The sequence below is a fragment of the Rhea pennata genome, chromosome Z, assembly GCF_028389875.1.
Source record: "Rhea pennata isolate bPtePen1 chromosome Z, bPtePen1.pri, whole genome shotgun sequence".
NCBI lineage: Eukaryota > Metazoa > Chordata > Aves > Rheiformes > Rheidae > Rhea > Rhea pennata.
In genome coordinates, this window is record NC_084702.1 from 15,502,611 (window position 1) to 15,530,606 (window position 27,996).

At 42.5% G+C, this 27,996-nt stretch overlaps 1 protein-coding gene across 1 annotated transcript in view; it reads right to left on the minus strand.

Annotated features, from left to right (window-relative positions):
- Positions 1–27,996, minus strand: part of SVEP1 (sushi, von Willebrand factor type A, EGF and pentraxin domain containing 1) — a 132,632-nt gene that overhangs the window by 8,703 nt on the left and 95,933 nt on the right. Inside the window, exons 36-47 of the mRNA XM_062599029.1 lie at positions 26,347–26,514; positions 23,663–24,335; positions 19,483–22,262; positions 17,985–18,210; positions 16,623–16,778; positions 14,399–14,462; positions 13,192–13,365; positions 11,961–12,134; positions 9,643–9,816; positions 8,036–8,212; positions 6,992–7,162; positions 1,816–1,911 (exon numbers count right to left, since the gene is read on the minus strand). Coding sequence (XP_062455013.1) covers positions 1,816–1,911; positions 6,992–7,162; positions 8,036–8,212; positions 9,643–9,816; positions 11,961–12,134; positions 13,192–13,365; positions 14,399–14,462; positions 16,623–16,778; positions 17,985–18,210; positions 19,483–22,262; positions 23,663–24,335; positions 26,347–26,514 — 5,033 coding nt within the window. The remainder of the gene's footprint in view (positions 1–1,815; positions 1,912–6,991; positions 7,163–8,035; positions 8,213–9,642; positions 9,817–11,960; positions 12,135–13,191; positions 13,366–14,398; positions 14,463–16,622; positions 16,779–17,984; positions 18,211–19,482; positions 22,263–23,662; positions 24,336–26,346; positions 26,515–27,996) is intronic.

The window sequence follows — 27,996 nt, forward strand, 5'->3', positions numbered from 1 at the left end:
ATACAGGGCTCACTCTCCTCCTGCTGAGCCTGTAAAATATAAACGACAGTGCTTGCATGTTTGGCTATGGTGGAATGGACAGACACAGGAAAAGTGAAACAGCAGCTGTGCAAAGACACCACGCAGAAGACATGACACAGTTGGAGTTTGTACAACAGAAGAAGGCCAAAGTATAAAATCTTTTCTCCTTGTTCTGCAACTATAGCTAGGTCTGTGCAACACTGAATGGGCACTGCTCTAGAGCAGGCTTGAAAGAGCTTGCAGAGACAGATTTAAAGAATAATTCTAAGATGTGATATCTCTGCCTAGCAAAATGTTTGAATCACATTTCTCTCCATTTGCTACAGAAAGAGGTATCACTGCTTTCCATATGTCTCCATCTTCACTCAGAATCAGGGTCAGTGACATCATCTCAGCTATAGGTGTCCTTGGGCACTATAAAACCTTGGGCGGGGGCCATACTGAGTACTAAATGCAAGAAAAACACTTTATTTTCTATTCATGCAGACCCATGCCTAAATACCTGTGCAGTCACAAGGTCTCTTGTACACGAGAACTGCCAGCCTGAAAGGCGCTATCCCTACCAATCCATTTTGATAAGATCACCACCGAGAAATGGGAAATATGGTGCAAACCGGCCTCTGATAGAAGACCTGAAAGTCAGATTTGGCTTTCTCAATCAAAACAGATCCAGTTCTCTACTTACACAGATAGAGAAAACTAAATCCAGCTCATTACTTATGGGCTACAGCTATACAGGTCAGGAAGGACAGAATGGAAAAGATGCCACTGCTGTACTATTTGAGCATGAATTGATCGGGTTTATAGACTGATAACAAGAAGCTAAGTTAAAAAAACACAGCCACCAGCAGCACCCTCACATCTTTTCCTGCTCTAATCCCAATTCTTTCCACCAAATTACAGAATCACAGAAGAGTTGAGGCTGAAAGGGACCTCCTGAGATCATCTAGTCCAACCCCCCTGCTCAAGCAGGGTCACCTACAGCATGTTAGACAGGGTTGCATCCAGGTGGGCCTTGAAGATCTCCACAGAAGGAGACTCCACCACCTCTCTGGGCAACCTGGTCCGGTGCTCCGTCACTCTCACAGGAGATAAATTCTTCTTAATATTCAGGTGGAACTTCCTGTGGTTCAGTTTGTGTCCATTGCCTCTTGTCCTGTCAGCGGGCACCACTGAAAAGAGTTTGTCCCCATCCCCTTGACACCCTCCCGTCAGGTACTTAGACACATTGATAAGATCCCCCCTCAGGCTTCTCTTCCCCAGGCTGAACAGGCCCAGCTCTCACAGCCGTTCCTCACAGAGTAGATGCTCCAGCCCTCTGATCATCTTCGTAGCCCTACGCTGGACTCTCTCCAGTAGCTCCATGTCTCTCTCACACTGGGGAGCCCAGAACTGGACACAGGGCTGAGTAGAGGGGCAGGATCACCTCCCTCCACCTGCTGGCAACACTCTTCCTAATGCAAATTACCATGTCTTGTCATTAGAAATAAGTTTTGGGGAACTGAAGAAAACTCTTCTTCAAAGAGAGTGAAAGAACAGCCACAAAGGAAACCTCATCAATTAAAGAAGTTTTTGTTTTGGCTTGGAGACGTCAGGGGATGGTCATTTATCTAGAAATAAGCAATCCATTAGTCAACTCTGTGTGTTCTTTCTGATTTGTCAAGCTGAAAAGTTATGTTTTTTTAAAGTTTTGGGGATCTTATGTCTTTAATTTTCTCACCAGGTTCACTATAGTAAATTCACTTGTCTTATTTAAAACACCCTTAAAATTACACGTAAAGAAGATATACGTACGCTCTTCACAGAGTCGGCCCATCCAGCCATCTGGACATGAGCACGCATTTGGTCGCTCACATACTCCACCATTCTGACACGGGAACCGACAGACAGCTGGAAAACAGTAGAATTGTCACGTCGGACTCCACAAGGTTAATTAGAAGCTGTTCAACATCTTGTGCAGATTTTTGGATTTGTAATATTTAATGTAGGATAAATACATGTACTGAAGCTCAGAAGCAAAACTTGGCTTTGATTTCAAGGGCTATGTCATTTTCTGGCTGTGTGCATGTAGCTAGGTACTGAGAGTGGTGGGAGGGAGCACAGGTAATCACAGAATCACAGAATCACAGATACTGTCCTCTTTATTTACAGCAAATGATTAAGATAACCAGGAATTGTCTCTGTAGCACTGGAAGAATGAAACATTAGAAGCTTTTAGCATAGCCTGGTAAATTATCTAGACAAGGTTTCAAGGCTGATACTGTGCTTTACCTGTTTTTTTCCACTCAGTTTTGTAAAACAAAATAAAAACCATTTCCTATTTTATAATTGTAAGTTAAATCCAAAATAAAATCAATCTGTCTTCTAACCTTGGTAGGAAACACAAAGACAGTGCTGTCTAGTATAATACAGAGTTTGTCAATAAAATCTGATAAGACACTGCAGTAGCAAATACATTTTTTATTGCACTATCATCCAGAGTAATAAGCTGTGCTCTGCAAGGGTGCAGTGGTGGCACAGTGACTTGAGGCAGACTTTGGACTTTATCATCATTCCTCTGCGTTGCACTGTATCTCAGTAATAAATCCAGGGAAAACAGGCATACTTTACAAAATAAGCGTCAAGTTAACTACAAACATGTTAGATTTAAATATCACTGGAGCAAGCATGAACCATGTCATACTGGTGTGTGCACTACATACACAAGATCAACACAGCCAAAACTGTGGCTTCTAGATGATACTACAGAACAGATAAGTAATCTGACTAAGTTCTAATTAATGGTAGTTATAAATACAGAGTAACCTCAGGGAACCCAGAGTGAACTGTTAATAGCATCCTATTTTTAATTACTTATTAAAGGAGCAAAATATGAATTTAGACTTTTAAAGTGTTTCAAATCTTGTTCAGTTTTACTATTAAATACAAACAGTCATTTAGCATATTGAAACACTGCTCAGACCTGAGATCCCTGTTGGAAGGAATGCAAATTTTCCACTGACAGCGCCAAACCTGAGTTATAATTGCAGCTAAGCCATGTGCAGGTGCAAGCTACAGCTTGGAGTCACTTGAAGTAAGACCAAAACTTTTGCCTTTTTTTTTTCAGTCTCAGAGCCCTTACATCAAATGTCAATTTACATTGAATTTAGGAAGAGAAGATCACAGAAGTTGCAATATTTTAACAGATACTTTGCACAGTTTTGTGAAAGAGATGTCTACGATAACATAAGACAGTTTGTCTCTCTGTGCCCACTAAAGCAGAATAACGTGCGGACTAGATTTTCTCTGTGCTATGAAACATTATGGAAGTTCAATACAAGAACATTTAAAGCTTTGTGTATTCCACCCCACTCAAATGACATTCTGTGAACGTAAAACAGGATGGCGGGGATAAGGCTGACATATAAATAGTATCCGAGGTTGAATCCACAGCCCAAAAAAAAGAGTCTCTGAAGCCTATTCCATCTGGTTCTGTCAGTGGAGAAACAGATGTTTTGGGAGTTTTAGAGGTCGCTTGGGATGCAACTCCAACCATCCTCAACAGCTCAGGATCTCAGGCAGAGATCTTTTCCTGGGTTTGTACCCAGGCCCTAGTTGTGAAACTCTAAATGGGTAAAACAGTATAAGCGCTAGTTGTACACTTGTTATACCCTGATTTAGGAAGGTTTTGGAAGAGAGAGACTCTGGGTCTGTAGCTATGGGGATTATTATTCACTCAGCAAACAAGACTAGAGACAGGCTTACAGCGGGGAGTTAAACCGGAATCTCATTCTCCTGCTGTGCTGGCATGAAAACAAGCAGGGCAGATGCAGTCCTGATCTACTGGGGACAGATGGGGAACCATTAATTGCAACTGCAGTTCTGTAGCAGATCTCATATTCCAGCTATCAATGTTAAATCAGTTGAGATCTCCTTGTAAATTCATGCTTGATAATTATCTCCACAGGACACAGAAGTTAAACTGGTGTAACAGTAACACCGGTAAGGAAGGAAGGAAAAAAAAAAAAAAAAAAAACACTGTGCTCAGCTTTGTCAAAAAGCTTTCATGTGGTACAATGTGAACAATTTTCCCCATGTCTCAGAGCTGGTCCCTCAAAATATTCTCTTTTGCTGACCAGGTATGAACTTCTTGCCTTGCACCTCCATACCAGAAGATCATTCTCAATCTGAGAGGGATTGCAGGCAGGGGGCAAATACATGGCACAGAATTTAGAGAGGAAAGACTGAAGTGGAGTTAGACAAGCTGGGTGAATCTGCACGGATTGCAGAGTCCCACAGGTGTTTATCATCTGCAGAACCAGGGTAACCCTTCTCACCCCTGAAACTTAGATCAGGACCCGGCCTGCAATCTTTTAACTATTAATGATTCAGACAAGTGCAGCTTTGGTTAGAGCTCTTCCAAAGAAACGAACAAAGTCTGCTTTTAAATTATAATATTTACATTCACTAACCTGTTTAACTGGGCCAGAACATTTCATGAAGGCTTAGAACACATTAATAATCAACTCATAGTGCTAAAAACAAGAAATGCTGCATGAATCATTACAAAAAATGCTTTCATGTCGCTTCTGATGTAGACCATAAAGGCTTGGGTCCAGTAGGCCTTTTGTCAGGCAAATCTCTCCCATGAATTATAAAGCAGTTCTGAAAGATTATTTTGATGTGTGTCATGAAAACACACGTCTGTCCTCTCTGAAACCTCTTTGGTCCCTTTTAGCTTCCCCTTTCAGGTGGAAAGGGGGGGTAATTGTTATTCCCCTGCCTTAATATAGCAAAAGGCAGGTTTTTCCACTTTGCTTTTTTGTCCTGTTCCCCATTCATCTGTCTACCTCATCACTTCCTCTGTTTTTGGAAATTGTTAACCCTAATATTTAATCCTCTGCACAGTTCCAGCAGATTCAGTGATGTTGGAAATGCGATGTGTGTTTCACAGCTCTTTGCAGATCAGCCCTGCCAGGTTGTCATCAACCTGTGGCAATAACCTGCCTTAACAGAAAACTACAGACATTAGCATACGGTTCTGTATAAATAACAAATACGAAAACTTGGTGATATTAAAAAGACAGCTTATTACTCTGGATGATAGTGCAATCCAAAGCATTAAATCTAAACAGATAATATCCAAATAACTTTCCTAATGAATATCAAGCTTATCTTAGCGTATGTACTGTGCAGAAATCTGTTGAATCTTGTAGCCATTACAGTTTAGAAAGCAACAATGAGATACTAGGCAAACTTTCCAGAAAGGGCTCAGTGGCTTGGGAGTGTATGTCTTCAACAGGACTTCTGCATACCTCTTGGCATCTGAAATAACTCATATGCTTTTATTATGAATCTTCTCTATTTGGCTGCTGGACTAGCTGATTCATGATTGCAATGCCAAGTCAAGGTCACATCACCAGGAAAAAAACATGTTTTTTTGATTGCAGCTTCTCTATTCTTGAAATGTTCAGGAGTTGCAAGTGCATTTCTTTGGCTATGGATCTTCTCAAAATAATTTACTAATCTGTGACTTCTAGGCCAGGCAATATAAATATCATGCCTGGAATTAACAGACAGCCTACTTAAACAGTTTTTGCTCAGTAGGACAATTTAACTTGTCTAGGTTAACAGACTGACAATGTGTTTGTGGCAGAATTCATATGAAAGAATTTACATAGGAATCCTAATTAGTTAGGCAAAGCACCATATAGAAACCTCTGTTTCCAAGGGGCTTTCAAACTGAACAGAGAAAGGGAAATGAGGGAGAGAGTATTATTGCTTTTATTTTAGACACGGGGAGCTGAGACATTTGTGGAAAGAGGGGTAGACCTGACAACTTCAATCATGACTGTGATGTTCCCAGATCAGTGTTTTGCACCCTTCCTCTTCTAAGGGAGCTCACAAGCTTTGAGAAGAGACTGCTTGTGACTGGCCAGTGATATTCACTAAAGTTTTTGCTTTCAGTACCCTCATTTCTAAATAGTACAGCTAATGCACACTTTACTATATGGTAGGCATTATACCATCCGAGACAGACTTCAGGATGCCAGCAAGCAGTGAAGTTACCCTGCTGTATGGCTAGCTGAGAGCTGCAGGGCCAGTCAAGCTCCTAATGTGGAAATGGCAGATGTCAAGCTCCTAATGTGGAAATGGCAGATGGCAAGGTCTCTTCCATCACAGTCAATGCTTTGAAATTCCTTTGCTATGCATCACTTTTGGTTTTAAGTTTGTGCTTAAAGTTGCTTTTACTTGTATCTTTTTTTAACTGTTTAGTTCATTACCACCTGTGTGTTTTGTGTGGCCCTCTCCTACTTCCTGTATCAAAATGATTATCTGAGTGTTGTATGTGGAGGAACTAATTTTGTAATTTAAACAAGCATGTATTTTTAAAGCTCAGCAAACTAAACAGTAGCCATTTCCTTCTGGTATGCCAATGGTATAAAAGGGCATACTTTGCCTTTTCTATTTTGTCGAAATCATGAATTTTGCTAAGCTCTTAGTCTGCATTATTTCAGTGAGCTGTATCAACCTATCCTTAAGTATTTTATTGTGGAAGAGTTTTTGGGGCTGTCAAGCTCTAATCAATCTGATCTCCCACTTTTGTTTTCTGCAGTGTTTGATCTTCAGCTGGGAAAAGATAGATACGTTATGACTCTTGAAGAACAGTTACTGACTGTCAGTCCCTCTCTGAAACAGCTCAACCTACTAGCATGATAATTTGTTCCCTCCCTTTCTCAAAGAAATTTGGGAGAGAGGATTTTAGAGTGTGAGATACATTACTGCTGCAAAAGAAGCTATAGCATTAGCCAGGAATAGAGATAAGACTTGTGGAAGGTTTTTATCACTTGGAAATAAAGCAATATCCTGCACTTAAAATGCCCTGGATGAAATCATGGCTGCACTGAAAAATATGAGAATTTTGCTAGGATCATATCTCTGTGCTTATCGCAACATCAGAAATGTGCTTGTTAACAGAAAATACTCATACCTTTGCAGGTAGGTGGTGTTGTCCATGTTCCATTTTCTAAGCAAATGCTCCGCAGGGGCCCTTCCAGCATATACCCACTGTAGCATGAGTAGGTAACCATGTCTCCGTATTGATAGAAGCTACCACGGATCAGAGCATTTTCAGTGTGAGCTGGGGGCCCACAAGATATCTCTAAGAAAACACATCACCCAGAAGCTTGGTCAGCTGCAATGCCTGCAGGATACTATTTTAAATCACGGACACAGTGCTTTGCATGAAGGACTGAAGAAGGGCTGAGACACCTCACTTATGGAAGAGTAGTAAGCAGGGCTTCTTCATGGTGCAGATGCAAAACAATCAGAGGGTGAACCTTTACTTTCACCCATATGAGTACCCGTGAGCAGGGGGATGGTTAGGAACAGCAATTTTAGGTAATGCAACAATGATTGCATCTATCACACATATAGCACAAACTTTCAGATGGTCAGCGATACATGAGGCCAGGTCTGTAGGGTCAGGGGATGTCCTAGCCAATACTGCTAGAAGAAGCCAAACAGCTTTCTGACATGCCTAAAAAAGGGTATCATGCCTTGTATCAGAGTCAGCTGATACAACAAAAGATATTACCTCTCCCTACAACCCATGATTCACCTATAGTCTCACAGCAGTAATGGGCAGGATATTTAGGATATCCAACAACCAGTCCCGCAGCAGCTCTTACAAAAGTTAAATTGAAAAGAAAATGATAGTAGGGCAGGAGTGCTCTCAGGACATCAGCCCACACATCCCTTCATCCCTCTCAAGAATTAACATCTCCTTCGTAGAGCTTCCTAGGTCACCTTTTTGTGCCACGGTCTCCAGCAAAGACACAGATTTACACCTTCAGAAGCTTGTCTGTCAGCGGAGGGACACACCTTTCCAAATAACAACTGCAGATGAAAATTCTCTTCATCCAGAATAACTGCATTTAGATGGGGAGTTCTGCTTACACATCTGTGCTGTCATGCTCCGGTATAGCTGTTGTTACGAAACCTCTAGAAAGGACCAAGCAGCTCCTGTACTTACTTTCACACTTGGCTGTTGTTGGAGTCCAAGTTTCATCAGCATTGCAGGTGATCACAGACTGTCCTTTCAGCTGGTAGCCTTCCCTGCACCGGATGGATACGTTCTGCCCAACATAAAAATCCATTTCAGAGAGCAGGGCATTTTCTGGGATTATGAAAGGCACTGGACAAGGGTTTGCTGTTCAAAGAAACGGAAGAAGAAAAGGAAAGAAGGAGAGAGAGAAAGAAAGAGAGTACTTTAGAAGAATATCTCCAAACTTCAAAATCAGCTCATATAAAGAGCAATCTGCTCACAAGTCCTGTTTGTAATTTCATGTCAAGTTATGAGATTTGCATTTATAAAGAAATGAAAAAAGACTTGATTCTCTGCTGTTGCATGACTTGCTACCACACTGTACAGACACCAGTGGAAGAGGTATTGAGGATTCAGATGGAGAATGTCTTACACGACACCATCAAAACACTGTCCCTTGGGCTGCCCCTTTACCAAAACCTCACAGTAAAATGATTCAGAACTATTATATTTAGCTGTCTAGAGAGCCTGGATCAATATAAAGCAGCAGAAAATCTTTGTATTTGTACAGAAACCCAAAGTAATATTTATTAGAATTTAGAATTTTTTTGATAGTCTTAGTTATTACTGATTGTAGGCTTGCTGAGCCTTTCCTGAATAGTCTGCTATCTGTCATAATAAATGTGAGAAAGGTTGAACCCAGTACAGTAGAGATTGATGCCAATTTCCTAAAATTAAAACCGTACACTTCCTTTGTTATGCAACAATTAAATGTCTCAACTGCTATCCTGAGACTAGACATTAAGATTAGTTACAGGCAGATATGGCAACAAGGAAGGCTACTGTATGTGTGTGTGTGCAGCGCATGTGTGCGTAAGGTGCTATTTCATAGAATAATTTATGAAGTCATTTAGACAATCTCCTTCTCAAGGCAGGGCCAACTTTGTCAGGGTTTTGTCCAGTTGAGCTTTGACTACACATCCTCTCTGGGCCTCTGTTCCAATGTTTGCTGCCATGGTGAAAAGTTTCTTCCAATATTTACTTGGAATTTTCTGTGTTGCAATTTGTGTCCACTGTCTTTCATCCCACCACTGAGCACCTGTGAGAAGAGTCTGTTTTCTTTTGAAGTTTCCTTTACACCCTTCCAGCAATTAGTTGTAGAAAGCAGTAAGGTTTCCCCTTCACTTTCTATTCACAAGGCTGAACAAACCCTCTCCTCCTGTATCAACTGTGTGACTGCATTTGACTCCAACATAAGCCAATTTTCCAACTAAAGGGATCAATGCAGAGCACAGTTCATTTCTTCACTACCACAAAAATATACTCCAGACAAGTTACTGCTTTAAAATGGCTCAGTAACTGCTTCCTTTATTCCCCTAAAAACATGGGATGTGCCCCAAGAGGCGATCTCCCAATGAAGGCCAAACCAATCTTTTCAGCTACAAGTAACAAATTCTGCTCTTGGCCACCACAAAAGAAAATTGTAGTCCATCACCACAAAGATCTGCAGAAGTTGTTCCTAATTACTACCCTTTAAATGAAGAGCCTTTAATGCTTACAAATTGAGCACTTTTTGTTACAAAGCAAATACACACGTTTACAGAGAGGGAAGGGATTACTCCATCTTCCATCCTTTGTGCACTCTGCCGCAGGTTCCCCTTCCAAGCTGTATCCCCTCTTGCAGAAATACTCTATAGTACTGCCAACTGTATTGTTTTCATAGATCACCTTCCCGTTCAGCAAGGAAACTGGAACTTTGCACCTGGTCTCTGCAAAGGAAGAGCTCTCATTATCATTAATTCAGCTTGACATTAGGCTAGATTCCAACAATTCCTGACTTATTCACACAATACATTTAAAGTATCAACCACAGATTAATAAATTATAAGGAGTATTATGGGAGAATTCAGTTCACTGGGAGGGAAATGTAGCCATGCTGGGGAAGGAGCTCCTCCCACTGATGGAGAAAAGCCACAGCCTCCTGTTTTTCAGGTCAGTAGAATTTCGCAGTGTTGGTGAGGAGAGAACATGTTTATGACATCCTGCTAAAGTTAACGGGGCGGAACATAAGCAGCTCCTTGCCACCACTGAGAGATACCACAGAAACTTGCAGTCCTTTGTGCCCTCCTTTTCACCAGACTGGAAATACTAAAAAAGATGTAGGATGAGTTGTGATGAGATGCTGACACTTATATTACTAATTGCTCCGTTCAGGACTTTCAGCTCTGTTTCTGAAGCCAGCAGGCAGTCAGCCCAAGCAGGCTTAGCACTACCACAGAAGAAAGTTCTTTGTCCCATTTTCCGTGATTTCCCTAGGATCTGGACAACATCTAGATGACTGAAGAGTAAGCTACCAAGGACTGAAGCAAGATTATCAAGCAGGTGGAAGAGACTATTTTAACGAACAGCCACCCTGTTCCTGAAGGGGCTGTGCCCAACCTTGTTTAAGACAGTCTTCTTGAGCTATGGCTTGTTTCAGAACTGCTAGCCTGTAACTTTTCTTAGGTGCATAGATAGGTACTTGAGACCTTCTCTCCAATGTCAATGATAACAATCAACTTTGCAGAGTGCTGCTAGATTGGCTGTAAAGCACTGTGAGGTGCACATCTTCACTACAAGGTGCACAGTGAGCCATGTACTCTGCGGTCACCCACTCAGAACCTGATGGTCTTTTCTATGAGAAACAGGTCTTGCCTTAAGGGATCATTTGTGTATTTGCATCTATCACCCAAGACTGTCTCCCTCACAAGGAGGGTCACAACTGGTCTGCCTTCATGCTGTTTCTGCAGCTCTGGTGACAGGAACCTAACTTCCTTGAGTGGAAGATAATTACCTGTTTTACTCAGGTGGAGCTGTCAGAGTATCCCAGTCCCCTCTGAGTCTGTGTGAGGAGCTGAGTGCAGAGAAATCAACATACCAGCTTCACGTGACAATACCAGGGGCAACTAAGGAAGGCATGCAGGTTGCGGGGTCTATAATCTAGCATGGGAGACCAGGAGTGTGAGCAACAGGGACAAGAACAATGTTAAAGGACGTCTGATGGGCAAGATATGAGCTAGTGCATTTCTGAGAGAAAAGGAAAGGTGGGAAGCATACAGAAAGCCCAGGGTTTGCCTTTTATAGTTGGGACTCATACTTAAAAGTTTATAATGTATAATGTATAATGGAATTTATTAAGCTTCCGTATGCTTTACATTTTGAAAGGTCATCCAACAATACTGAGTTCATACCTCGGATCTCAAGATTTTATGCTGTTTTTCTGTTAACAACAGCCTTGTTTCCACCTACCCCTGCTCAGTCCGTAAGACACAGACAACTCTTGCTTGGCACTCATTCTGTTTCGTGGCAAGAGCAACCGGACCTACTGAGGGAGCATTTCAAAGCAGTTATTTCCAGAATGATAAACATCATACATTCACAGTGTGTGTTCATTTGGGGAATGGTAAAGGCTGAGCTATTGAGACAATTTTCAAGATAACCCTGCTGCTGGATTTGAGGCCAAAAATTCAGAAAAAAAAATCAACCTAACAATTGACTTTATAAGACTGTTGGGAGAAAAGTCATTTGTCCTCCCTGCACATCATCCTCTGTTAAGGGTTTGCTTCTCTGAGACAGTAAGCAGCCTAACCCCTCATTAGGATTGTAAAACTGCAGATTAAGATCCTAAAGAAAAATCATGTTTAAGACCTTTTCTGCTGTGGTAATTGCTCCCGGTGAAACATCTTGTCTTTCATGCTATCATCTCAGCTATCATCTCAGGCATCTCTCAGGCATTATCTCAGCCATTAATGTACATTACAGCACTATTTCTAGACGCAGTTTGATTCCTGGATCATACGGTATGCATGCATAAGGGGGCCCTGTTATTTATCCCACATCAGAATGTGCTAGGGCCATGAGACCAGTTAGTTACCTTCACACAAAGGCAAGGGTTTACTCCAGCTCCCATTGGCAAGACACGTGATATTCTGGGGCCCAGCAAGGTGGTATCCAGAGCGGCACACAAACGTTACATTACTTCTATATGTGCTTCCTGTAGGTATGGCCTCTGCTTTTTCTACTGAGGGATGCGGCCCACAAGTAATTCCTAGAAGAAGAGAACACTTTTTGGTTTTATACAGATATCAAGGCTCACTGTGTCTATCTGCAGGATGCAGCCCACAAGTAATTATTCCTAGAAGAGAAGAAAACGTTTTGGTTTTATACAGATAACAAGCCTCACTGTGTCTGTCTGCTACATATGATTTGACATCTCATTTCACACACTGAAATCAATGGAAAGATGAGAAGAAGAAAGAAGCTGTATAAACATTGCATGGAGCAGGGTTATGCAGTGCCTTGCGTGCCCCTCTCTCTTGGTGTTCAGGCTGCAGAACCTGAGAGAGAACCTGCTCAAGTGTATCTGATCGTACGGTAAGCTATGAGGTGCCTTCAGTCAAACACAGGGTGATCCTGGGTATTTCCTCTTACCAGACCAGAGGCTGCATTTGCAGGCTCCTTTGCTCTGTGTACAGTGGAAGGTTGTCTCAAGAGAAATGACAGCAGTTAAGAAAGATCTTGTCCCCTGCCCCACCCCTCCTATGGAGACCAGACAAATTTGTTAATTCTGAGAGAGAAGAATGCAAGGGGATAGGAATGTGATATCACCACAGAAAGATGGGAGATAATTTATTGGTAAAGTCTATGAAATCTGGGTATTTTATTTATAAGCTGTAGGAAATAAGTCATAAATCCTTATTCTCATGCTCCTGCAACTAATTGCCTTCTGCTACGGGGGTCTGCAGAGAGCCAAATAAGATCCTAGGGAGCAGAACCTTGAGCTCCAGACACACAAAGCGGCCATGATATATTAGCCTTGGCATTGCAAAGTGAAGAGCAAATCAAAGACAACAGGCCATGTTCCTCCCCTAGTGACCTGGACACAGCTCCATTCTAGTGCCATTTTAATGCGCCAGAAGGAGCTCCCTTCAGATCAAAGAGGAACTGCCAATGAGAACTGCTCAGCCGGCTCTTCCCTCGGCTTCTCCTGTTACAGCCCTCTGGCTGGACAGGAAAACCAGGAGGAAGCCAGCAAAAGCTTTCTCACAGTTTGCTTCCCAGTCCTCCTGGAAAACTGCCACCGTTTTGCTCTGCTCACTACTTACTTGTGCATGAAGGGGTGGAGGGGGTCCACTTTTTGTCAACGTGGCAAATCCTTCGGCTGGGTCCCTGTAGTTCGAAGCCAGGGTCACAGCTGTAAAGAGCCTCGCTGCCAAACAGGAACTCCTCTCCCTGGACGGATCCATTCTCTATCACCTCCGGGGGCCCACACGATATCCCTATAACATACAGTCAGACATAACGCAAACAGCCTGTCCTGCTCCCAGCTCCTCCACAGTTTCTACTCTGTGAAAAAGGAAAAGCGTGGTGTTTCTACAGGCATTCCCAGGTATTTGCACCTAAGCAGAGCAAAGATACTGTAGTGTAATCATGCCTGATGCTTCCCATTACTGCTGAAAGACGAAATCTGTTGTGGTGGTGTTGGCAGGAAGCCTTGGGAGGTTCCAGTGCTGCCACTTCCACTCAGTAGCTGAAAACCACCTAAGTATTTATGTAGCCAACTACTATTTCAGTAGTGCCATTCAGGATTTAGACATCTCATGAAAGTGAAGAACCCTAGTTAAACATGCCCACAAGGTTAAATTTCAGGATGTTGAGCACCTGTGAAACTCTGGTGTTCAGAGGTCCTCAGCAGCCCCAGAAAACATGACCTTAAATGCCAGAACTGATTAAACTTCAGATATGACCCTTCAAAGGTGGATAGTAATCTGTTAGAGCAAGAACACCAGATTTCCTAGTTGTCACTGCTGCTTTCTATATATTTAAGTTTTTGGAGAAAGTTCTATACTGCTCTCATCTTCTTAAAAGTAAAGTTAACATAAAAAGTTTAAATTTCTTCACATCATTAATGTTTTCTAAAAAAGTATCTAAAGACGCATAAAACTTAAATAGCAGAAAGAATGCATCAAAGGCCTGATTGTGCAACCAGCCCTCTCTAATATTTGAAGTAAAGGATTCAGAAACGGATGTATTCAACAACACTAGTCACTTTGGGAGCTGTTTGCCCAGCTTTCTTGGGGTCAGGGAAGCAGAGGAGGGAAGTGTAGTGATTCCCACTGTCACCTGTATACACAAGCAATTTTGCAAGTCTTCCAGGATATATCAGTGAACTGAATACTGAAAATACTGAAAATTTTAGTTACATGCAGACAGCCTGAGTTATAAAGCAAGCAAAGCAAGCATTAGCATTTTCTGTTGAGTAAAACCACCCTAGACCACATTCACTAAACAACAAACTCAGGTGGAACCTACTTCTGCATACTGGTGCTGTGCCACTCCAGAGCTTGTCTCCTTGGCAAGTTCGTTCTGTATCACCCTGCGAAACAAAAGGAAAAGCTGAAAGAATAACCTCATTTAGTGACCTCTTCTCTCTCATCAACCCTAGGATTCAGCAAGGCCAGTGCATTTTCTCCCATAGGCAACCTACACAAAGAGAGGGTTAAATGCTAGAGGCCAAGCCTGCTAGGAGACTTTCAGCAGAACTCCTTACTGCAGATTGCAGGCTATTGTTGACAAAGTTTGTGGGCCAGTTAGGCAGCTCTCCTGTCTTTCTGAATGGAACATCATCTCTCTTGCCAGTTGCACCGTTCTTGTTTCCAGGAATGTGTTATGATGATAAATTTTCTCATTCCAGTACTCACTTAATGAAAATAGCATTCTTTTTACAACAACAGTACTGCCTATGCTTTGTAAATATACTGTACTAATTTTCATCATACCCCAAATGCTCATTGTTTGAATTTGCTAAACTGTTTTATTTCTTTCTTATGTACTCATTTTATAGCCAGTCTAATATCCCACAATTAATTTCTTATTTCATTCCAGGACATGGAGAAAAACAGCTGAATTTATCGCTTAAAGTACTGTGCTTTCATTGCAAAGGGCAGCTATTCGAAATGAGAGTGTACATACGGCACTACACCCAGCGGACTGTGCTTTCCACAGGAAAAAAAAAACGCAGGGAGGCAAGATTGACACTAGGTGGCGAAGCTGGAATACAAAACTTGGCAGGACCTTTTTATATAAGAATGCACATGCTTATTACCACCAAAATCTACACTAAACAGCAATTCTCCCCCTCTAATTACCAAGCCATCCCAACATTCCCCAGCGATATTATATATGTAACATACGTATTACAAAATAACTTTATTATTAGCTGAGCATTCTCTAAACTCTCTTGATTTTTATATTTGAATTTGACAATGGTCTCTTCTCTCTGGTAGAGGAAGCAACTCTTCTAATTTTAATTCCAGATGCTGTCAGATCTAGCTGCTAGCATGAAATGTGCTTCCTGTATTACAGAAATGCTCCAACTCACTTTTTTCTCCCTGTCTCCTTCTCCCCTGCTTTCTGTCTTGTGGCCTATGGGTATATTTCCTAGTTTGTCAGGAGGAATGCCCATGTTTTTGGCTATACTCCACGGGACTGCCCCGCTGCAGAACCGACAGAGAGATGCTCAGTGCTCAGCTGGTTCCACTCCCGGCCAGATGAATTCATGTGCATGAAATTCTTACTTAGTACGGATGCCACCACAGCCCCAAGGAAAGCGATCGTGCGTGCTGCTATGCGCTCGCAAAACACGGTGCTAAAGGACAGCCCCTGACCTGGAGATACCTTGCTAATAACTCGCGCCTTTGGACAGGGTCACTATTCTGCCATCACCGGAGGGAGGCCACACTGGCGACAAGGGAGGCAACAATTTTTCCCTTCTCAATTCTCCACAGCTTGTGACAGTACACCTGAGGCTAGCATGGGCCCCCATAACCAGCCACAGTGGCACCTCAAGGGCTCAGACAGTGCTAATCGCCCAGTGGTGATACTAAAGCAATGGATGGAGAAAGCTCTGTTTTCATCTCTAGCAGAGAATAAAGCTGCCATTGAGCAAGCTGCAGTGTCTTTGCCTTATTAAAACAAGAGCTATCACTTCCATACCTCCTAGCAATATCACAGAACTGAGGGCAGCAGAGTTTATCAGGAATTTTGAGTCTGACAGGCACAAAGCAGCAAACACAGTCCTTGGGATATTATGAAGCTGAAGGAGGAAAGCAGCCAAACTGAGGTGGGAGGTCTTAGGAATTAAGGAGAGCAACAGGTGAGAAATTAACCCTTCAATGGTTCATATTTGCAACCACATAACAACGGTCACTGATGTAACAGAAAAGTTGTATTTTCAGAGGGTTGAAACAGCATGAACTTTAAAAATCCCCAAACACTGAAAGGTATCTTTGAATATGTATCCTTGGCCAGGATGCTTATATTTGCCTCAATTACACTTTAAGTCATTCGAGAAAGATCCCAGATAGGCCTGTAGCATTCTGTAGACAGCAACAACAACAAAAGCAAATATCCAATGTCAGTTTCAGCTAGGGGAAGATACCACCATTGGAGCAGGCAAACACATTCTCACAGTCACCACATCAGAACCAAAAATGACAATGAAAGGCTCAGTGTGATGGGGATTCAGCTTTCTTACTTGCAATTCATAGCCAGAATCACATTTATAAAGAATCACATCTTCATAACTGTGTTTAGTGCCAACCACAAATCCATGCTCTGGAGCTTCTGGGGTCCCACAGGACACAGGAACACAGATGTCATCAGAAAATAGTGGCACCCAAATGCCACTGTCCTGGAAAAGAGATATGATTAAAAAAAAGCAGGAATGTATCATTTTATATCAGAAATTCACACTGAAATGAAAAAGTAAGGAAAGTTACGGTAGAAGCATCCAATGGCTGTTGAGATGGGCTTACTGTAACACTGTGCAAACTCTAGTAACAGTAATTCAAGCAACACTTTAAGACAACCTAGACTGGGACTCAGCTGCAGCAGGAATGTCCTGCCTTGATGTATAAGACAGAAGGAATAAAATGTAAATGGGGAAATGGAAGCTTGGAAAAGCATGGTCACTTGTAGAAAGTCACACGACCTTCTACACCTGCAGAAGGTTCACACGACCAGCGCTGAGAACACACTGCAGCAGGGAAAGAACCAAGACTACAGCTGCCAGATGCGCCATGCTCTGCACTTCAGTCCTGGGTGCATTTCTAGTAATACAGCAAAATTCTTCAGCTGCCCTCCCGGAACTGCAAGAAAAGTCTGTCACGTGGCGAGGGAATCAGCGAAAATATGGGAGTAGAATTAATTTTTTTGCACTCTGTATTGACCTGTGAGTAGCAGCAAAGCAAAAAACAGCTACTCCTGTTTCCACAGATCTGTGAAACAGCAAAATAAGAGAGATGCTTTCTATATTAAGTGCTGATCTTGTAAAATCATACATGCTTAGCTTTACTCATATGACTTCAAAGTATGTTTGCAAGCTTAAGGAACAGATAAAAGCTTGCATCTTAAGAGGTATGAAGAGGTTACTGGCAGAACTGATAAAATCATTTTTTTTAATATACGGGGTGTTGAAGTTTCTACAGTTTGCTCAGTGGAATAAAATGTGTGTTACCTGTTATTCTGGAGAAAAGAAAAAGCAGTGCACATGATCCTAAAGATATATTAAAAATCTCAGACATTATTTCTGAAAATCTGAGATATGATTTATTCTCTGAAATGTTCCTTTGAAATTAAGTGGAAAAGTGTTAAAAGGAATGCTTTTCTATAGGACACCATTATTTTTAAACGGAAGAAGAAATCATCAGTTTCTAGTTCTGAAATCTGTACATGGAAAACTAATAATCATTCTTACTGAGGAACAAGTATACATATATTTTGCAGGACATGCTTTACATTTTTAGTATGTTGAGGGCAATTAAGGGCCAAGAGCTAACTGCAGATCAGAGCGTGGGGAAGACTCTTTGCAAAATAAACTGTGCAGATAACACCATACCTTGCATGTCGATGTGCTTGCTCCCACCAGAGTATAGCCTTCTACACATGACAGAATGACGTTAGTGTTCACAGTGAAGTTGTCCCCAAGTACAATTACATGCGTGATATTTGCTGGGAGTGGACACTTTCCGGGGCAACAGGAAATATTTTGAGGAGACCACTTTCCATCTTCCTGACAAGTGCATATATCCACCTCTGTCACCATTGTGTAACCTTCCAGGCATCTGCAACATAACATGAACATGCACAGGCATACATCTGGAGACAAGCTAGTCTACAAGTTACAAATCAGGCAGTCATTTTCCAGCATAGTTTTCTATAAGCACACTTAGAGATCTCTCTCTTATTTCAAGGTAGCCTTGTAAGAAGCATGGCTGAGTTTACTCTATGGCAAGAGCTGGAAGTTTTAGACCTCATCTCCAGCTGCTTCATGCTGCTGTGGCACTAGGTTGGAAAGTGAGCTGGTGGCTTTATCACTTGGAAGATCCTGACTGCCTTAGGAGAATCCCAGTATTAGTGAGGTTTCTGCACTGCCCTTCTCTTTGCGAGGAGGGTTTTCAGTTAGGGAAAGAGTATGTGAGGACCAAGTGCTCTTATAGCTTCTTGATTCCCAGCTTTGAAGCTCCATTTGTAACCATGAGCAATTCCAAAGACATTTTCCTGTTCTTTCACGAACAAAAGCTTCAGGCAGGTTGGGAGTTGTTTGCATTGAAGATTAAGGCTGATTTGCTTTGTTCCACACAATGCATCATGAAGTGCAGCCCAAGTGGGCTGCAGAATCTGGCCATCAGTGGGTTCACTTGTAAGTAGGTAGATACAGTCACCCCCGCTCCTCCTTGTTGAGATGCAGGCAAATGACTGATTCCATTAAATTCCTCCATGTGCCATCTCCCATTTCTGTCTATGACTATGAATGGCTTTTACTGACAAATTTCCCTTCTGCCAAGGGAATTTCTCTCCTTAGGGAAAGGATCTGCAGCATGTACATTCCAGGGAACTAATACCAACTCCTCTCTTGTCTCTGAGAAAGGAGTAACAGCGTATCAACCACAGTTGCTGACATTGTAGTGTGGTAGTGCAGAAAATGGGTCAAAAGAAGGATCAACATTTCTTTATTATAATAAACAGCTGAAGCAGTAAGAAAAGGTAAATGGAATACCAAACAGGGATACCGTGCTCACTGTTGCTGCCATTTGCTAAGAAAAGCTGAACATCCAGAGAAATGTTTCAAAGAAGATGAGGAGGCAAACAAAAAGGAATGGGAAACTTAATGAGGGGGAGGAGTGCAGCCCCAGGTGCCAAAATATCTTGCTAGAGTTCTAACAGCAAATTTTCCAATCCTATTCTGTTTATGCATGGCTGCATGGGATTTGTCAATCTGGGCATGTAATAAGGCTTAGCTCTTCTTCCAGCTCTTAAAATCTTGTACTAATTGAGGGTGCTTAGACTTTCATTGCTTAACAGATTTTATGGAAAAGGAATGGCAGCAACCTTACCTGTACTGGATCTTGCTCCCATAGGTGTGAGTATTCCCAATAACTTCTGCATTTGGGACAGAAGGCGGAGGACCACAGCTTAGCAGCTCACAGCTTGGGTATGGCTTCTTCCAGACACCTGTCTCAGCACAAGTCAGCTCTGGACTCCCACGCATGACAAAACCTGTCATGCAGTTATAGATGATGGTGTTCTCATCTGCAGAGCTGCTCCCGTTGATAAATGTGTTGGGGATCACAGGTGGGGAGCCACAGGATATCTGTCCACAGCGAGGAAATCCAGAACTCCACTTGCCTGCAGCCTCACAGTGGATTTCAGAGGGCCCTAGTAGTTTTAAGCCCTCCAGGCACTGAAACTTGGCAGTTTTACCACAGCTGAAATCTTTACCAAGAACGACCCCATTCTGAATGTATGGCACAGGGCACTCACAGGGGTGGCAAGATGGAAGGCTTCCACTCCATGAACCATTGGACAAACACTGCCGTAGTGGATTACCATGGAGCTCAAAACCAGGGAAGCACTCGTACTGGGCAAATTCTCCATAGGTAAAGCCTGAACCATTCAGAAAGCCATGGGAGATGTCTTCTGGAGGTCCACAAATCACTGGATCACAATGTGGAGCTTCTGAATCCCAAGTACCGTCATTCTGGCAGGTAAGTGTAGGCACTCCTTGCAGGCTATAGCCTTCATTGCAGTGATACTGCACTTTCTTCTTAAAGCCAAAATCTGAGCCACTGATTTTCCCATTGAGGAGAGGCAGTGGCACAGGGCAGGTCACAGCTTTGCAAACTGGAGTGATCCCACTCCAGCTTCCATTCGCAAGGCAGACTCTACTCTTGTCCCCATCTAACAGGAAACCTTCTTTGCAGCTGTACTCCATACGTCTCTGAAATGTGTATTCCTCTCCAGTCACTTGACCGTTCTCTAAAACTGGTGGTGGGCTGCAGGAAACAGGAATGCAAATCGGTTCGCTGCCATCCCATTTCTGGTTCTCCTGGCATGTCCTCTGCGTGGGGCCATTTAACTGATATCCAGGATCACACTCATAGTAGATAACACTCCCATATGTGTAGTTTTCCCCTTTAATGTTTCCATTCATGAGTTGAGTGGGGGAGCTGCACATTATCACCTTGCAGTAGGGAGCAGTGTTACTCCACTGCCGATTTGGCAAACACAACCGTGTGTCAGAGCCAACAAGTGTGAACCCTGGCTTACAGGAGTACTGCACTACACTACCGAGTGTGTTCTCAGTAAAATGCAAAAAGCCGTTCTCTGGAGGTGACAACAGGGTACACTCTATAGAAACACAGGCAGGGGCAGTGCCATTCCAGGCCCCATCTTCCTGGCAAGCTAGAATAGCATTTCCCAACAGCTCATAACCAGAGTAACACGTGTATAAAATGGTAGTCCCAAATAAGAAACTGGTCAGTTGCATTGCACTGTTACCCTTCAAAGAACTTCTGAAATCTTTCAAGTTGTCAGACAGTAATACGTGGGAAAGAGAGGGACTCTCTGTAACCCTCTCCTGGTCTGAATGTCTTTCCTCATGTCTCACCTGCATGTACTCTCCAAAGTCAATGTGAGGAGGCAGACCACAGTCTGTAGGGAGGCAGGTTGGAGCGGAGCTAGACCAGCCTGATTCTTCACAGGTCTGCATGGCAAGGCCAGAAAGCTGGAAGCCTGGTACACAGCTGTAAATAACCATGGCCCCATAGCTGTAATCTGCACCTTCCACAAAGCCATTCTCAATGGGCTGAGGGGGCTGGCAATTTATGGCTTTGCAGGAAGGAACCTCTGTATTCCACTGTCCTGTTTCTAAGCAACTTAAAGTTTCCTCCCCTTGGAGCTGGAAACCTCTGTCACAGGAATACCTTACAGTCTGCCCATAGTGGAAGTTTGTGTACGAGTACTTGCCATTGAGAATCTTCTTAGGTCTTGGGCATTCAATAGGTTTGCAAACTGGCCTTCCTCCAAGCCACTGTCCATCTTCTCCACAGAGGATGGTAGTGTTCCCCATCAGTTCAAACCCTGGCTTACATGTATAGAGGGCTGTACTAAGAAAGGTGAGGCCCTGCACATCAACAATGCCATTCTGAATTTCTTCTGGTTGAGGGCACTCCACAGGAATACATTCCGGCAAAGGCAAACTCCACAACCCATCAGCTTGGCATCTGATTGTGGACTCACCCTTCAGTAAAAACCCATCCACACAGATGTACCTTACTGTGCTACCAAAATGAAGGGATGAAGTCAAAGGGTCACCAAAGGGGATATATGGAGGTGCATGACACTGTACAACCTTGCAGAAGGGAAAGGAATCATTCCACTGTTGGGAAGGCAAGCATTTCAGCACAGAGGAGCCATGCAAAACATAACCCTCCTTGCAGGAGAATTGCACTACACCAACTTGGTAAGCCACTTCCTTCAACACCAGCTGGTTTTCTGCCAAAGGTGGTTCTGGACATTTTGTTGGCACACACTTTGGGCTTTGCTTTTTGCTCCATTTCCCAGACTTCTGACATGTCCATGAGACATCTCCAATCAATTCATAGCCTTCATCACAGAAAAATTCAACTTTAGAGCCCATATCAAAGCTTTCTCCTTTAGTGTAACCATGCAGGATGGGTGGAGGTTTTCCACAGCTGAGGGGAACACACTGAGGAATTGATTCACTGTACCATTGCCGATTGGCTTGGCAGATAAATACTGAGCTCCCAACCAGCCGGTAGCCAGGCTCACATTGATAACTTGCCTGATTCTCAAAGAAGCGTCCAGTTGTTTCCTGCAAAACAGACAAGACAGGGATGTGTCTGAAATGAAGATTCATTACTGGGGTAGTGAGAGGTTGATTTTATTACTTGTGTGTTCTTGGTCTAATTTCTAGCTGCCAGGCAGCAATGACCGTCTTCAAAGAAACAAATACACATAACTGGAAGTGACACAGAAAATCTTGTCTCAAATGATTACTCTGCTGTTAGAAAAACTGAGGTCACCACCAAAAGAAAACAGAAAATGCAAGGTTTAAAAGGTAAGAGCTAGAAAATATTTCCTCTCTATTCCTTCTTCTACAGCATTGAGGAAAAAAGAATAGGAAGACAGAAAAGAAATGGGTCAGGAGAAGCTAACAGGAAATGACTTATTGCTTTTATGACTCTTTAGCTTATAGGTGTACTGGTTAGCTTACAGGCTTCAGGCTAGGAGACTTTTACAAGTGCCATATGTGTAGTTTCAGGATCTTGAGCAGGTAGCTGAGGAACCTGCAGACATTGCAGGCTGAGCTGAGATTATGGTATTAAAAAAGTTTCTCTAACTGGAATACCTGGAGGAACGATCCTGCCTAGGGAAGATAACACAGAGTGATATACAACAATTAGAGGATGTATTTGTGTGAGAATCTCAACACAAGTTGTTGCTATTAATGCTGGAAGCTGACATAGGAACTGGGAGGCAAAAAACACCTCAATTTTTAGCAAAGGTAGAGACCCTGCTCACTAGATGTATGAAAGGAGGGGAAGTTCAGAAGAAAAATACTTAAAAAAAAAAAAAATCAAAGCTAAATCTTTGTGATAGTGTACTTGGATCTTCCTTACCACAACAGTACCCTTGTGCAACAAAACACAACACATTAAGCAGTTATTTAGCTTTTGGCTGCCACAAGGAGATCTTTACCTTCAGGTGTACTGTGACTTAATTTGACAGGGAAAGAACAAGTTTTGACTTCAATAAAGAAGTGTCCTTACATCCAAAGGAAAGAAATTATCCCCAAATGATTCACCTATTTCAAATCAGATTCTTTTTTGCAGCAGTGAAAAGAGCATGGCTTGCGAACAGATAACAGTACTTCACATGTTTCCAAATGGCAATGGGAAGCTACCCACGGACTGAACAAATGAAGAGTGAGACATTAAGGAAATCAGTTGGTTGTCATAGGACATCTCTTGAGTCTCCTAACTGAAAGCCCACTTGAAGAGAGGAGATCCCATCAAACTGCTCGTATTTTTGAATCATATCAAGACACTTGATTCTGCTACAAATACACCCCATTTTCCTTTGCTTATTTATTCCAGTCACATCCTTCCTCAATTTTAGTAGGAAAGCAAAAAAGAAAACACAACAGTGGCAATTCTGAAGACCCATCCAGTTTGTTATGGGATCAGGCAGCTGAGAAAACTCATTCTGTACCTTAATAAAGCCATTCTCAAGCTGGGGTGGTTCTCCACAGGACACTGGGTGGCATGTGGGCAAACTGCCACTCCAGTTGCCAGTGGCCTCACAGGTCCGCTTCTTCTCCCCTTTGATGTAGAACCCCTTGTTGCAGCTGTAAGCCACCACTGCTCCGAAGCTGTAGTTGGTCCCACTGGCATAGCCATTGCTAATGTGGGGAGGCTCTCCGCAGCGAACCGGGATGCACTGGATACTCAAAGGAGAAGGATTCCACTGGCCACCTCGAAGGCACTCGATCTTGGCTGAAGTATTCAGAACAAAGCCTTCCATGCACTTGAAGCTCACGATGGAGCCGGCTGCAAACCTGGCTTTACTAATGGACTCCAGGATGCTGTAGGAGACGGTGGATGGCTTTTCACAGAAATCAGCTATGCAGTGGGGCATCTCCCTGCCCTCTGGAGGCACCCACTTCCCTTCTGCATTGCAAAGAAGCTGAGAGTTATCGGCCAGGCTGTAGCCATCTGAGCAGAAGTAATAAGCTATATCGCCAAAGAGGCGGTGGCCACTCTCTGGGGATGCATTTTCCACATGGGGTGGTTCATCACAGGACACTGCCAGGCACTGCTGGTGGCTCATGCTCCACTCGCCGCTGGCTAAGCACTCTATGGTTGCAGGGCCAACTAATGTGTAACTGTGGATAAGGAAACCACATAGGAAGTCAAAAAGACAAGCATCGTCAAACTCTACCCACTGTTTCCTGAAGTCCCCGTAGATCAAGCTTGCTAGCACCCTGGAAGACAGACGAGTAGGATCCTTTACAAGACATACTATCAAATTCAAGAGGCAAATTGTAAAGTCTGCTCTGCTTGTCCAAGGAAAAGGGATCCCAGTGAGGGAGTCTTAAAACACCTTGTGTATATTATTCCTCTCTGGACAGAGAGGCAGCTTGTCTGCCTATCTGATTACAATTCCTGAACTCGAATTTTGGTACAAACTAACTTTTCAACAACAAACTCAGTAATGCATTCTGACAGTTCATCTACTCCTGAAAGAAATCACCCCACCCAGAATTTCTTCCTCTTTAGCAGATCTGAATGGAGAAGAAAAAGATGAAAAGTCCGCATGGGTCACTGGGGTCGTGCTCCAGGCATATCAATTTATTTTCACAGTTGCAGAAAATGAGAAAATCCTTTGCTAGTTACCCAGAAATACTGTTGATGGCAATGCAAATGGTAGTTTTGAAACAACTTCTTCCTAAAAATTCACTGTTAAGACTGCTGTAAAAGCGTATGCTTTTAATACTCAATAGAAAAAAAAATCTTTTACAATTAAATTCTTCTACATGGTTTTGGTTACTATAGTTGTATTTCTCTAACCTATCTCTTGGATGCAGTGACAGGTATTACTTCATGCTGCTAATTGTCCCACATAAATCCCAGCTGTTTAAACATTTAACATGTTATCTGTGGCTTTGTTTTGCTTTGTTTTACATAGCAAAGCTGTAGTGTGCGTCCAGAGAAAGCAAAGAAACAAAACATACTGTAAAGTTCCCAGTAATTCTTTCTAGCTGTGGGCTGGAAACTGATTGCTCAGATTTTGATGGCAACATCTGTAAAAGTGCTTTGTCTTGTTTGCAGGATTTGTTTCCAGAGAATCATGACTGGACTGCAGAAAAAGAGCCTAGTACATTCCAATGCTTAATAAGATCCACTCTACTCATTGTTGCACAGGCAGCAGCGGTGCTCTTTAAACGCTGTTATTCTACTCCATTTAAAATGCTTGCACGGGCAAGAGAAGGAGCATTTTGAATCTTAATACAGTCAAGAAAACACAATGAGGAGGATTTGTTTCAATTATATTTCTAATAATACTGCAAAGCCAGTTCATAAGAAAAATGCTGGCATATTCATGTGGGTTTTTTTTTCATTAAGGAGGAGGACAAAATCCTCCAGCCATTCAGGGTTTGACTTTGCAAAGCTCTGCATACCTGCTCTGCCTTTTGGGAAAAATAGCTTCAAGAAATTCAGTGGGGCTGCTGTGAAACTGTAAAGACAAGCACATGCAAAAGTTCTTGCAGCATTAGAGCCAGCCGTACGTTCATGCTAGATGTCACCAGAATGAAATTGTTTCTCTGAGGAAATTTAGTCTGTAAAGCTCACAACAATACAAAACCTACCCTGAGTAGACAGAAATCAGAGATGAACAAGGCATCCAATAAACAAGAAGTGACACTTTTAAGGAACTAGAATTTACCACACCAGAACCATTAGGTTAGTCCTTATAACACACCAAACACCCCTGACACGGTGTGAAGAGAAATGGAGAATTCCTTACAAACACGGCCTTGAGTTCACCTCAGAAGTACTAACTCTGTCCTAACTCCAAAGTAAAGGGATTCCTATTGTACTGCTCTATCATACATCCAGCTACACTCTCTCCTATTCCAGGGTATATTCAGCTGGCTTGAAATTGGCTACTTAAAGAAATACCTGTTTGTGACCCACATTCACCTCCTAGCCCACAAAAATCATCCATCACCTTTAATTTCCAGAAAGTTCAAAGAGAAACTGTAAAAATTAATGAGTGTACAGTTATAAAGGACTTCTGAAGAAACAAATCACACAGCTTTGCTGATAAGTCTGTGTGGCCTGCACCAGTTTTACTTGTCCCAAGTATTATTGCAGTAGTGCTAATCCACATACCCTTCCTTACACATGTAGGAGACTGTGTTTCCAAAAGTGAAGTTACTTCCATCGATGACGGCATCTTTGATGGCAGGAGGGGGTCCACAAGAGACAATGCTGCAAGCTGGAGGTGTGCTGTTCCAGTTCCCTGAAGATTCACAGACAAGTACAGAGGGTCCCTGAAGGCTAAGACACAAAGGTCATTATTAAGGCCAGTATTTCAGAGAGCAAAAAGCAACCTTGCTCCTCATAGACTTCCTGGCTCCAACGAAGCCAACGGGAGTCACTTCAACAGAGGCCAGAATCTTGCCCTCTATTCATGAAAAAAACACTGCTGATGCCATCACTGGAGCTGGTCTTCAGATTGTTTTGAAGAGAAAGCTGACCGAATTCATGTGGGGTCTGAACACCCCATGCAAACATACAGAATTTCTGCTTTAGCTTTGCCCATTTTGCGCTCTAAGTCATAGGCTGCTTAAATATTTATTATGTATTTATTTAGTTTGAAGATTTATTTGTATGCCATTATCACCATGCCCAACTTGAAACTCAGTCCTCTAAAACAGGCAATGAACACTTTCCTGAGATGCCCTACGGTATCTCCCTGGCCTCCAGTAGCCATGTCAGATGGCTCACCTATTAGGTCCCATGTCATATCTGCACAAGTGTCTCCGATTCCCTAGAATTCAGTCTTAAATGATACTAGACACCTATGTTTAGGATTACTGAGTTGCGCTCTGGAGTTAAAGGGAGAGAACAACATTGTCATGTAGAGCTCTGTCCGGCGAGGCATAGGCGCCTGTCAGGGCAGTGGCCTCTGCCCCCAGGCAGGGATATGGGTGAGGCAGAAAACACGTGAAAGTGCCTGCAAGAAGATACTGGGAGAACTCTTAGGCCCAGATACAACGAGTAAGAGGGATGTGGTGTGGGAAGGTTTTCTCTCGAGTGCTGATCAAAGGACGGAGGACTTCTCTCACAAACCTAGGCTAGATAGGTAAAGACAAAGACTCACAGCCAATGTGATATTTATTGCCTGAATGTCCTGACTCCACAGTCAAAAAACTCTTTCAAATCAGTAAAAGTACTTATTGTAGCAGGGTACAACTGAGCCCACCCTTTGGAGCTACAACCTACTGTCACACTGTACCTCAAGTACTCATTTATATTAGCATGAGTAAAAGATTGACCAGATGAGTATGCCTCATCTACCTGTCTGCATCTGGAAAAATGGGTGCCTGCAGCAGGAAAATTCAGATGAAAATCAGACCTAAATAGGTCCATATAAGACCACTTATGTCACAGCACAGCTGCTAGAGGGACAAGTAGATATCACGGATAAGCAGTAGCTTGTAATTAAAGTTAAATCCTTGTATATAGCATTTGTGTATTCATTTTTAATTGTAGCCTGTTAAAAATGTTTTTACAACATAATTGACTTATGAATTTAAAACAGAAAAAAAGCTTAAAATAAGTAACTGTTATATAGTTTTCAAGAAGTACATGAATAAATTCCAGAATGTTCTTTGACCAGCATGTTCAGGGCATTGTGAAACAACAGCAAAAATAATATTTGCATATGTGCTAAAGATAATTAGGCACATGATAGTCATTAAAAACGGATGAGAACTTTCACACATGATGACAACCAATTTCTGAGTGTTCAAAATA